The 13,171-nt window shown below is 45.8% G+C and overlaps 3 protein-coding genes across 3 annotated transcripts; 1 reads left to right on the forward strand and 2 right to left on the reverse strand.

The window, feature by feature from the left end:
• Positions 1-4,721: 4,721 nt before the first annotated feature.
• Positions 4,722-5,495, forward strand: LOC119365877. Its single transcript, XM_037631525.1, has one exon. It carries the CDS (start codon positions 4,742-4,744, stop codon positions 5,240-5,242), a length of 501 nt encoding a protein of 166 aa, XP_037487422.1. The 5' UTR covers positions 4,722-4,741; the 3' UTR covers positions 5,243-5,495.
• A 478-nt stretch (positions 5,496-5,973) lies between these two features.
• On the reverse strand, positions 5,974-9,633 carry LOC119365876 (probable plastid-lipid-associated protein 9, chloroplastic). Its single transcript, XM_037631523.1, has 7 exons — positions 9,348-9,633; positions 8,918-9,039; positions 8,632-8,715; positions 8,333-8,429; positions 7,675-7,891; positions 7,156-7,208; positions 5,974-6,398 (listed from the first exon to the last, which is right to left on the reverse strand). The coding sequence occupies exons 1-7, from the start codon at positions 9,555-9,557 to the stop codon at positions 6,288-6,290; spliced, it is 894 nt and encodes a 297-aa protein (XP_037487420.1). The 5' UTR covers positions 9,558-9,633; the 3' UTR covers positions 5,974-6,287.
• Positions 9,634-10,100: 467 nt separating this feature from the next.
• LOC119365878 (zinc finger CCCH domain-containing protein 31-like) lies at positions 10,101-12,965 on the reverse strand. Its single transcript, XM_037631526.1, has 3 exons — positions 12,786-12,965; positions 11,869-11,929; positions 10,101-11,054 (listed from the first exon to the last, which is right to left on the reverse strand). The coding sequence occupies exons 1-3, from the start codon at positions 12,859-12,861 to the stop codon at positions 10,274-10,276; spliced, it is 918 nt and encodes a 305-aa protein (XP_037487423.1). The 5' UTR covers positions 12,862-12,965; the 3' UTR covers positions 10,101-10,273.
• Between the last annotated feature and the right edge of the window lie 206 nt (positions 12,966-13,171).

Consider the following 13,171-nt stretch of genomic DNA (forward strand, 5'->3'; position numbering starts at 1 on the left):
AAATGTTCCGACCTAATAAAGCGCTTAAATTGAAATGCTCATAACAAAATATAAATATGTATGGTCATAGGACATATCAAAGAAGTAAGCAATGAAGGATTACGGGGTGAAGCCATCGGATGTTTCGGTAACAAACTGCGTCATTTTTGCTCTCATAGCAATATGGTTTACTTAACACACGTCGCTCCTTTCTAGAATTTGACAAGATGTAATAAGAACGGAGGTACACATAATTCGTACACAGATTTACTCATCCAAAAGGTTGTAAAATGCAATGGACTTGTCCATGAACTTGAGTCACTGGTTCATTTTGGTACAAACCGAGCTAGCTCAAGTAAACTACGCTTGTGTGGGTGCCACACTAGCACGCGCGAAACATGTCCGGTTTAGCCGCACTTCATCTTGACATTACAAATAGCCCCCTATTGTTTGTTTTAATCACATTAAAAGCCTCTCTCCTCTATTCCTCCTTCCTCCTAACCCTAGCACGGTGTTTGGGGTCGACGGCAGCAGTGATGGCCGCTGGAGCTTTTTGTGTTAGAATAATCTGAGGTGCACACTAGTCTACCGGCCAAAGCAATCACATGAGGCACAACACCAAAAGATTTATTAATAATGTCCACCCAAACTTGGCTACATCCTGGTTACCGAGCATGATTACAGGCGCTTCTCCCTGTTTATTCCACTACAATATCGCAAATAGACCACCCAAGTGCCAGCACAAGCCATCGGCGTCCCCTGCATGTCTCTTTTATTTTATTGGCATAGATTACATCGTGTGTCTACCCTCCACATTGTATAGAATACCTACTAGGATACATGTGTCCTACTCGAACACGAGTCTCTACCTTGTCTACACATCATATGACTCCAAATTCAATTGTAACCTACATTGTACAAAATATTTGACACAATTCAAACTCCACCTTGGCAAATATTGTTCGCCACCTTAAAAAAATTCCATGTGTGGAACCTCCATGCGCATTGGACTTGAGGTTATACAATGAGTACCGCTGCTACTACTAAACTCCATTTGACTGGAGCTACAACTCTAATCCCTTCTTATCTTCATCATAGTCAATGGTTAGTCAAAACTAAGGTCATGTTTATTCTCGTTTGTTCTCCCAACTTTTGGAGTATCCATTCAATGATGTCATAAATTGATCATTGAGTCCACATATTCGAACTCACTATTGTATCATCACCGTGACAACTCTGCCTTGAATGGTGTGAAAATGAACAACTCATATATTAGACGCCACATACAAGAGTTACATGAACTCAGCATCCTCGCTCTTTCTTGTCTGCTTGTCTAAAACTTGAAAGAATTTCACTGTCGCCTTATAATCATTCTGAGTCAAATTTGCAGTTGTTCACCACGAGATCCCTGATTTGTCGTCATCTCCCAATGCTTACCGCACGCCTCGCCGCTATCACCACGTCAAACCACTGCTGTGTCGGTCTAGTATCCTGGGTAGCAAGCCCACACATCCTCAAACCTCGCTGTAGAGAATCACCGACCATGAGCAACCGATGCCGAGTTACAACTATTCCTCGGACCACTGAGCTTCAACCGGAACAACATGCTTCTCGGGTTTCCTGCTGAAATAGGCTTCAAGTCTGTGCACTTACGTCGTAGCCCTCCGTCACATTGAGTGAAGTCTTCCATCAAACTCCAACTTCGGCTTCAAATAAATAGGCCCAGTGGTTCAACCTCCAAAAGGTTAAAGAAAAACATCAATATTAAGATCACAAGGGGTAAGCGGACTAGTGGGATCCCAACTGTGATACTGTGGCTCCTCGACCCCCTTTATTCCCTCTTCTATACTCTCACTCCGTACTCATCGAAACATGATGGACCTTCCTGGTGATGGGCCTGATGCCGCTAGTACCGACGAATGCCATGCAATAGGACCCTATGTCGTCCACCATGATTAGGTGGTTTTTCGCCGACGGCTATAGCTCCCCGCCGTCCGAACTATGGCACCATACGGGGACATGCACACTCGTCTGCCCCACCAACGGAGATGTTGATACGGGTGATGTAGTTGAAGGTGTTAGTATGTAAGATGCGGGAGAATGGTGACGTCACAAACGGGTTTGTCAGCGCCGCCAAGGGAAGAGAGGAGGATTCACTTAACCACATGGTGGCTGAGACGCAAGAAAACCATAAAAGTGGCACGTATGGCTGATATGCGCCAACGTGAATACCATGTTGGCATATGCGTGACCTTGCTCGAACTAATTCATTCCATTTTACAATTTTACAGACCGAGGTGAGCCCATGCGTCGTGTTCATATCGTATCCTTTTTTGTGTGTGAATATGTTAGCTTGCAAAAATATTTTATATAATGGGACGGAGCGAATACCAAATAAAGAGAAGACTGAGCGTTAAGATAATGTAATAGTATTCCCTTGCAACTTTATCACTGAACATAAAAAATAAAATAAAGTAAACCTTATCACTGAACATGCAACGTTGATTTCCTATGTCACGTGTTTAAAAAAAGGAATTTCCGACGGCATGCACGAGCGTCCATTTTTGTTCCGCGTAACAAATAATCGGCTTCCTTTTGTTCGACGTAGCAAATAATCTGCTTCCTATAACGGTCCAGAACAGGAGGGCGTACTGTCTCAAAAAAAAACATGCAACGTTGATTTCCTACTCCGCGTGTTTTTTTTTAAGAAAAAAAAAGCATTTCCAACGGCAATGCCCTAGCGTTCATTTTTGTTCCGCCTAGCAAATAATCGGCTTCCGATTTTTGTTCCACGTAGCAGATAATCTGCTTCCTATAACGGTCCAAAACAGGGGAGCGGAAATGCAAAGGATGCAACTGACTAAATTCATATGGTGGGGTTTTCCAGAACAATGCAGTACCTGACCTGGATATGGATAATCCTCCGATCCATTCAAAAGGCGCAGGTACTGAAAACGAATATGCTGCGTCGGTTCCTCTGCAACTCGGACATTGTTTTTTCAGATAAGGATAAGGAAGAAATCAAGAGTAGCACTTCGGAGTTCAGTAATATATATTTTTTTTTTCCAAAAAATGCTTATAGATCTATTATAAAAATTCACATAAAGCATTCAAAACATAATAAAAGATACATCGAGCACTGCCGTCGGCGTGTCGCTATCATCGCTCTCATATCGGAGCCGATCTGATCTTGTTTGACGTTAACAGTGAAGTCTTCGTGCAAGCGCCGCTAAGGACCAGCGCCTCCTAGTCATAGCCATCGCCACTCAAATTCTTGAATCGATTCGAAAGCCCTCACAACAAATCTTGTTGCCGCGTATGCACAACGAGAAATCCTAACCTCGTTGCCTTGAGTAGCTGGCAGAATCGGCGTCGGAGCTCCGTCTAATCCGGCCCGACAAACGAACTTGAGGAGGATCGAACCCCAGAAGACCGACTCGTAAAAAAAACGCCGACATCCATCTGAGCCCCGCCCCGCAAAGACTAAAAGGTTAACCTATTTGGTAACCTGAGTTTAAATTAAATTATTTTTTTACGAAAATGGTCCAAACCTATTATCAAAGTTCAGCGGAAGTACAAAGCATCTCGAACATAATAAAATTACATTGAGATTTCAGGACCCCCCCCCCCAACAACCACTATTGCTGCCAGAACGAGCCGCTGTCGCCGCTCTCCTATCGGAGCTGGCTTGACCTTGTCGAGGACAACCAGAAAGTCTTTGTGCACGTGCCCCTAAGGGCCAGCATCCTGGAGCCGCAGTCATCGTCGTTTGAACCCTTGCATAGATCTGAATCATCTGACACCAACTCTCGCCACAAGATGAGAAAACTAACCTCACAGCCCCAAAGAGATGGTAGGAATCTACGCTGGAGCTCCGTCGACTACATCTAGACGGACAAACTCGAGGAGGATCGGAATCCGAAAGACAAACTCGAAGAAGTAGCGCCACCAACTGCCCGAGCACCGCACCTGCGAGGACTAAAAAACCCTAGACTAGACTACTAACCGGAGCGAAGACACCGGGATTCACCTCCCCGCCATCGGCCGCCGGAGCGGCAGGCGGAAGGGAGGTGAATCCATAGGCTCGCAGGGGAAGTTTGAAGGGGGGAGTTTGCCCTAGCCACCTAGGGTTATGGAAGAAAAACAAGAAGCTAGAGTTTTACTAACAAAATGAAAATCAAAAGCAACATTGTAAATTTAAGAATACGGAAACCGTACATCTATTTACGTTATTATGTACTCCCTCCGTCCCAAAATAAATGTCTTGGGATGGAGGAAGTATATTGTATAGCATGGTTTTATAATAAACATCGTGTAGTGTATGTCACATAGTCCAGTCACAAATGGACCTGCAAAGTATTTTTCTTAATCTAGAAGCATGGTCTTAAAATCATCTATGGATTATCTCACACGCGCTAGATTTTTGCAAGCGGATCGCTTACATATCAATACTTGAGATTTATTAGGACGCCGACAAGAAGAACTAAATCCAATTGAGCGCGTATGTAGAAAAAGGAAGGCATTAAATTCTTTGGGCCTATATTTTTATAGTGCTAAAAATACACAGGACGTACTAAATCAGTGCCAAATATTAGTATATTACACACGTCTCAACCTCAGCCGTTGGATGGAGGAAACCCACAGCATCCAACGGCGCAGGGCCCAGGGCGGGTCTATATAAACCCCCTGCGGCCACAGCCCTCTTCCCTAAAGCCACCACCGTCTTCCTCCCTTCCGTTACTACTCGCATCGGGAGGCGAGAATGGCACCGCACTCCCCCGCCGTGAAGCTCCAGTCCCGCGCCGCGCCGGCGCCGTCGTCGGCGATGGGCGCGCACCGGTGGTCCCGCCCCATCGCGAAGGGCCCGCCGCCGAAGATCAGGATCGTGCACGTCCTGGCGCCGGAGGTGATCAAGACGGACCCGCGGCACTTCCGCGAGCTCGTGCAGCGCCTCACCGGGAAGCCGAAAGGCGGCGCAGGGCCCTCCTCGCCGTCCTCGTCTTCGACGCCCGAGAGCGCCGCGGCGGAGTCGTCGTCCCAGCAGGCGGCGGCAGGCGGCTCGTCGTCCGTCGCGGTCGCGGTCGCGGTCGCCCCCGAGGCGGCGGCGGCGGCGACCGTCAAGGCGGAGGTGAAGGAGGAGGAGGAGGACGGCGCGTCGCCGGAGGAAGGGCTCGGGCGCGCGTTCGGGGAGGCGGGGGGCACGACGACGAACGACGCCTTCTTCCAGGACCTCGACGAGTTCCTCCTCGGCGGATGGCTTTAGCCTCTGATCGGTCAGCGGCGCGCCCCCCATTAGAGCTAAGTCGGAGAATTTTTTGCCCCCTGCTGTTGTTGCGTAGGACGATGGTGACGGTTCGGTTCGGTTGACAGAGAGATCCCCCATTTCGGCCTGGAATTTTAAGTTATAGAATTGGGTTTCCTGCGATCTGTTACTTCTCCAGTTTGTTGATATTTCAGTTATGTTATTCAAATTTGAATCCGCACATGGAAATGGCAGATTAGTTTGGTTGTTCCGACGGCATTGGGTGTCTGATTCCAACCTTCATTGTTTGCCATTTTTCTTCTCTTCTGGGTGAACTAGAGGGAGATGGAGAGAGGGAGAGGTGGGTGCGTGCTCTGAAGCCTGAACTGACGATGAAGGAAGACATGGCAAAATCGTCAGCCTGTCAGGAGTGGTTAGGTGCAGGACTAACAAACCTTGCGCTGCACCTGCACGCACGTACAGGATGATCGCAATGTCCACACGATATCTCGAAAATAAAAGACTTTCTCACGAGGAACTAAACATTCTTCAGTTCAGGTAGAGTGCCGTCTATGAGGAATGACGGCTTATACTATGATTATTACGTACTCCTGATGCAATCCAACAAGGGGAAGATTTTAGACAATGGTCGTAGATCACCGGCCCAAAATTGCAGTACAATGGCCACATGATCCACATTTCTACCTCCTGCTGGATGTTTGTATTTGAGATCGTATACCGAGCTAACTTACTTTGGTGTCATTTGCACCGATGCGAAGCTGGCTGCTGGAATTATATAGAACAAAACAAATTACAGTTCAGAGTTATTTACTGCCCATTTCGCACAGCTAATTTTTCATCGCATCTGACTGCTCGAGTATTGCTCAACTCCAGGATATAGCAGTAACTACTCTAGCCAGCAGCAAAAAGGAGCTTGAGTTTACACACTCAAGTGACTGCTAACATATGCACTACTTTCTCATGTATGCGAAAACCTGGAAAATGGCAAGACAGAAAAGACATCTCCGAAAAAGTTAACCATAATGCTCCGGTTAGTGCCCAAACACTAGCTTTGATATTCCGGAATCACTACATCGGGCGTGTTCTCCATTGGGTTTGGTTGCGGCCCTTCCAGTTTTGTCAGGACATCAGGTGCTCCAGCAGCATCTCGGATTATCTAAATGAGAAGACAGAACAACCATGAGAAGTTGTGGCTTTTCGATCCTTCCAAAATACTGTATTAGTAGGACGGATAATACGAGATTTCAAACCATTCATTCTGCCTTTGTGGAACATGATTAAATTGATTTGTCTAAAAGAGAGGATCGAAAGGACGCTACTGTATTGGTAGGCTGATTAGATTATCAGCATCTTAAACTTGCAAATGACGTTGATATATGCCATAAATCTGGCTTCTTATCGATGATTTTTAACAACAACAAAAACTGACAAATATGTGCATTTTTTTGTTCTGGTCTTGCTTACGGGATGCTCAACATTCTCAAGAAGATACCATGGACTGGTACTTCAGCGGATTAAGAGCCTTCATTTCAACTGTCTAGATAAAATGATGATGCTAAATCTGTGCAGCATTCAAACTCAGTACGTCATCAGCTTTTATTTTCTCTGACATTTATGTGTTTTGAGCTAAGTATAGAATCAGGTATATTTTCTCTAAAAGAACTAGGTATAGTCCAGTAATTATGTCCAACACGTGACACTTAAGACATATGGTACAACTCAAGCGTGGAAGCTATAAAAGTACTGATTCCATCTTTTGTGTGTGTTCATACAGTAGATAAAACCAAGGGGTTACTTCCAAGATGGATGGTGGATGCCATATGGTCACAGTGTAATGTACACAGGTACAAATGCATGTTATCACGATATGATTTTGGTGTTCGCTTTAGTGTGTGATAAACTGATAAACATACCAGTATTTCTTCATCAAGGTAGGAAATCATGAATAAGCGCTGGTACATCCCATCTGTAATAAAAAAAGGGGCCATGCAACGGAACTAATCAATCCATGTAACATACTCATGACAATTATTAAAGATTAATGACATCATAGAATGAAAAATAGCATAACTATATTGAACCATCCTGTGATGGTGCACTAAATACTGCAGGTAGACAAAAGTATTGCAGATGGACAACATGGATAGAGAGAACTAGCTACCGTGATGTCATGAATACTGTGAGCATTCCTCTCTTGTCATGGTTGGAAGTCAAATTTCGGAAGAAACAAAAGGCAGCATTCCAATAATTTAATATTTTGGCAAAAGATATCAGTGATTACAAATGCATTGAAGCAAGCAGGAGTTTCTTTTAACAAGAAAGGTCAGTAATAAATCCTGCAGTTGTGTTGTCTGAATTCGCAGTATGTCCTAATAAAACTGGAAAAGTGATGCAATAACAAGAAGTCTATAAATCAAGCCTTATGTACTTACTAAGAGGTAACTTAACCCCCTCCGAAACAGCATCCCTTATAGAGGCAGGAAGTTGTTGTAGAGCCCCTGCAGTTTGTCCAATTAAGCCCTTCAGTTGTTCAGGCAGTGTTTCTTCACTGATTTTGGGGGTTTCCAAAAATCCCTCAACGTATTCCTCCTTCATCCTGATAGGCCCCTCCACAGACAGCTGAGTAGTCAGAACAAATCTGTTTTGTATCTGCAAACATAAAAAAGCAGTAAACTGTGAGGCCTGGAACAACAGAACTCAACATGGTCATATACAAATATATAGCTACTCCCTCCGTCCGGAAATACTTGTCAATGAAATGGATGTATGTAGACATGTTTTACTTTTAGATACATCCATTTTTATTCATTTCGGCGACAAGTAATTCCGGACGGAGGGAGTACTGGATAAGACAGATAAATGGCTGCCAGTAATGCCTTAGTATGAACTTGGGATCTTGTCAGATTACAAGAGCTACAGGTCATAAAGGAAGACACACACTGTAATTTCATTTTGAAAAAATAAAATTAGATGTGCATGCTGTAGGGAGGTACATAAATGGCACAAACATTGGAAACATGAGGTAGTTGCAAAGATAGACCCAAAAACGCACAAAAGTTGTAGGAGACTTTTCACAACTTCTGAAATTACCGTATTAAAGAGCTTGACGTTTGAGGAAATTTTGCAGTAGCCATCCCTGATCACCACATCAAGCCCCGTAAAGTGTGCGACACTTGTAGGTGACCTCCTGTGAAAAGAGCATACTTGCTATATGATACACATTTTGTCAAAGGAAGATAAATTTAGATGTATGTATCTGCAACACAGCATTTAATGATAAATTTTAACAGACTACGTAACTCAACTCTCATGAGAACAAAGTAAGGGGAGCTCTGATTAAAATGGTGAGTTCATTGTAATGTAACTTGCATCCAGAAATAGTGGCGTACTCAAACAAAAGCTTGGATGCAAATGATCCAGGACTGCTATCACCGAACCATTCAATGTTCCATCGACCTTCCAGGTAGGGCGATCTGAAAAGTGGAACATATGATTAATGAGCAAGGACCAACAAAATGTCCAATGTCTTAGTCAGAAATGATGGGAGTTCCTCATGGATATGGGACATGTAAATGCGGAGATGAATGGAAGTCATTGGTTCCTAAACTGAACATCATGTTAGCACCTTCAACTTATTTTGATGATAGTTTGCTTGTTGAGAACTGCAGCGCTTACGTTGTGGGACGAGGAGTGGGGTTGAGGCGTTCGAGGCCGACGATGCGCTCATTGACGTCGATCTTCTGCATCTCCGTGGTCTTGCCGCTCACAAAGGATTCGAAGCCTCCAGAGTCCCTGAACTGAAATGGGCAGCAGTTTACATACTCAAACCGTGAATGCAGAACCCAAGTGTCAACATGCAGACACAAACACTGATAAGCTCATTATTCGGCGGGCTCTGCAAAATCGAGGCGTTTACTCGTCAATCAAATCGAAAGCGGTGCAAAAAATGAGTGCCGCTGAGCACAATTGGCATATTGAGAGATTAATCGACAGATGCACTGGGCAGTGGATACGATTCGTATGGACCAGCACGGCAGTACGGGGCAGGCCGTGGCCATTCATTCTGCGAGGAAGGGGAACAGGAGAGGGGCAGGGGAAGGCTCACGGCGAGGAGCAGGGACTCCTTGGCGGAGAGGCGCTCCATCTCGCGGGCGTAGCTGGCGGCGGGGCCGCCCTGGAACTGCGCCGTCGCCCTGCAGCGGCACCCGGCGGCGCGGCGGGGCGTGAGGCGCAGCCGGCCGTCGCGGCGGACGCAGACGGAGGGCAGCAACGGAGGGGAGGCCGGGGCGAGCGTCGCTGCGGCGGCGGCGGCCATGCCGGAGGAGGCGACTTTGCCGTTCGTGAGCCGAGGGGAGGAGAGGAGAGCTCGAGATGTCGTGGTGGTGCTGGAAGCGCTGTGCTGTGTAGGCCAGTCCACGTAGAAAGGAGAGAGAAATAACCGTCGTAGGAGTAACTGGCCCCACGTGTCATTGACACTACTGGTGTACATACACTACTTCAAAAGTCAAACTTTTTATGTTTGACCAAGTTCATATATAGATCTACAATAACCAAATAAATAAAATTTGAAAACATATTTTTTATGATGAATTTGTATGGTAGAGTTTGCTGTTTTTCTCAATAAAAACTTGATCAAACATTGAGAAGTTATAGACCTGGAAAAAAATGCTCAAAAAGTAATCCTTATATTTTGGAATTTTGGTGTATTATGTAGCATCATAGAACAAAAACTGAGTATTAACAGAGAAATCAGCGATCCACCTGCTGTCAACACAACTGGATAATCACCACGGACTGTGAAGCAACCGCCGAATAAAATGCAAGGAGAAAACTCAAAAGGTGACTAACTACACTGGGATGACAGCAAGAAAGTTCTGAAGCACATTTCATTCAAAAAAGCTGAATCTAAATCACAATCCATAGAACCAAAATACAACAGGCCTAATCACCTAGAGCCAACAGCAAGGGACAACAGAATAGTCACAGTAGCAGCACAAGAACGAGCGAGGATCCACCGCAGCAGCGGGGTCATCAGACGGCGGCACCCTTCCGCTGCTCGGTCTCGCCATGGGCGAAGTGGCAGCGCTCGCCGAAAGTGCAGGTGCCCTTGAGGAAGTTCTCGCATATCTTGGTCTTGTAGTTGCTCCTGCCTCCAGGACCACCGCCACCGCCGCCGCCTCGGCCTGCTGGGGCCGCTGTGCCGGCAGGGTTCTTCGACGGCGTGCTGGCGCTGATGCTGGCAATGAGATCACGCACCATGTCGTTGGCTTGCTTTATCTGGTCGAAACTGCCTTCCAGCTCAATGTTCTTCAGGTCTGGGTTTGATTCGTGGTCGCGTATCGAGAGCTTGACCCCCGTGATGCGGCAGATCTGCTTCGTGTTGACCCCGCCCTTCCCGATTATGCCTCCGGCGAGAGCGGCGTCAACACTGACCTTGCAGGTAGACGAGGCGCCGAAGTTTCCGGCTGGAGGGCCCATTGAAGCTGGCGGAGGTGGTTCGTGTCGACCTCCATATCGACCACCCATAGGAGGAGCATAGGAACTTTCCTGGGACATGTAGGAGGATGGTGGCCTGCCAAGCTCCCTCTCGCCGTGGGCGAAATGGCACTTGTCACCAAACTTGCAGCCTTCTGCAGTGTTGTACTTGGTGCACATGCGTGTTTTGACACCAGAAGCAGCATGATCCGCAGGAGCTCTTGACGCTGCAGACACAGCAGCATGGCCTAGGCTGTGTGATTTTGATACTGCCTGGTATCCACCAGGGACAAAGTGCGCGAAGTGACAGCCCTCACCAAAGGGGCACCCAACAGTGCTGCATCATTCAAAACAATACAGATTATGTACTGATCTTGCAATAACAAATATAGTAAGTAATGATAGCTACACAAGCAATGAAAACTGAGTGAACTTAGAGACTTGTTACGAAGGACAGTTGTAGAGCTGTATGCCAAGACAGAAGAGTTCTCATAACAAGATAACAAGTGCTACCAAAGGCAGAAGATCACATGTATTACATGTTTATCAGTGCAAATGGCCCAAATTGACATAATAACAGAAACATAATTGTGAAGTTGCATGAAATCATGTCTAACAATTTTTAGTACTCCCTCCGTTCCAAAATAGATGACCCAACTTTGTACTAACGATAGTACAAAGTTGGGTCATCTATTTTGGAACGGAGGGAGTATATAGGAATCCAGGAAGGTGCAAGATTCAACCAAGATCCACAGAGACCACAATACTGCATATAGCATATGTACATGTATGTGCTTAAAAGGATGCTTTCATTACTCAACATAACTAAACCATGTTAGTGCAGACTCAATTACCAAATAATAGAGAAAGAGAAGGCCCTATCTAGAGAACAAAAAAATATGCAACAAATGTGGATTGAGGTACTGTTATTATCTTATTTATTTGAACGCTATGAAAGAAAAATATTAAATGTATCTACTTCCATCAGTTGGCAACATTGCTGTGCATGAATTACAATTTGCAACAATTCGTAAAGCTTCTGCACCAAAAAATAAAAGTAGCAGGGGAGTATTTAATTCTTAACTGTATATACACAGTAAAAATTAGAAGGTACCGTTCTGATGTTATTTTGGATAGGTTAAGATTTGAACCTGAAAAACTTGGTGCAAGGCTTCGATTTGCTTGATAGGCCAGTTTGTTGTGACTCCGATTCTGTTGCATGAAATTAATTACATTTTTCCACTTGTTAGAATTTGCATTGTTGATCTTCTATTCAAGTAAACATATACAATTTGTGTCCAATAAATGTGATGAATGAACATAATTTTAGATAAGATAAAGATGATATTCAATGGTGCTTATCCTGCAGAAAATGGTCATGGTTATACTCAACTCACTGCATATTGTTGAAAGATGATAACTAGAAATAGATCATATAGCATTCATGAATGATGTTTAACATGTGTTGCCATGTTTCTTTTTTTGTAATGGAGTCCTCCAATTCCATTTTGAGCAAAAGCAGGTGCTTCGCTTTTCCAAATTTGTTTCCCATCACCATCACCTTTCCCACATGTTCTTTCCTTCTTTTCAAAGAAACCTCACCTTGATCCAACTTTTTAGTACGTCCTGCTCTTAGATGAGTTGGTTCAGACTTCAATTGTGAAGCTATTTTTCTGTACTTGCTAGGTATTTCATTACGGTACCAGACACGATGCACGTGGGTCTTAATTCCACTCCACTGCAAGGAGCTGTACCGGGGCGAAGAGGGCATCCGATGGATACGACATGATTATCAACCTACCGCGGGGATTTTCCGACACTACAGCATGGATACTTCCGCGCATGAATACTGTCAAGCAAGATGCAGTCGAATCTTATCTTATACAGGTGCGAACGGCACGGCACGCTCACTCGCTCCACGCTCGCGGACCGGAACCTAGAGACATCCTTGAGAGCGCCGAGGCTGCAGATCCAGCGGCAGGAGGCACACGACAGGACGAGACCCAACGACGAGACATATAGAAAGCATATGCGGGGGGCGGGGAGAGACGGGAAAGCGAGGCGTTACCTCTCGAGCGCTTCCCGCCTGCGGAGCCTCCGTTGGCGGACTCCGGCCGGGATCTCTTGCGGGCGGCGGCATCCATGGCGAGCCCTCCGCGTCGAGGCGGAAACCCTAGCTTGCGGTTTGGCGGAGGCGGAGTGGGGCGCAGCGGAGGGAGGAAGAGGCCAGGTGCGAAATCGCTTCGGTCGAGTTAACGGCCAGAGTCGTGGGTGTGCAGGTGCTCTTACGGTGGCTGGGCTTTATTAGCCCAGGTTTTGGGGCTCGGCCCTCGAAGGATTGGGGCTCCGTACTCCCCGACGGGAATTCGCATTCCGGCCCAGTTATGTAGACGCTTCTGTCACCCAAATCAGCTACACTTTCTCAACAACAACAAAAAAAAACCAAATCGACTA

The sequence above is a fragment of the Triticum dicoccoides genome, chromosome 2B (assembly GCF_002162155.2).
Source record: "Triticum dicoccoides isolate Atlit2015 ecotype Zavitan chromosome 2B, WEW_v2.0, whole genome shotgun sequence".
NCBI classification, from domain to species: Eukaryota; Viridiplantae; Streptophyta; class Magnoliopsida; order Poales; family Poaceae; genus Triticum; species Triticum dicoccoides.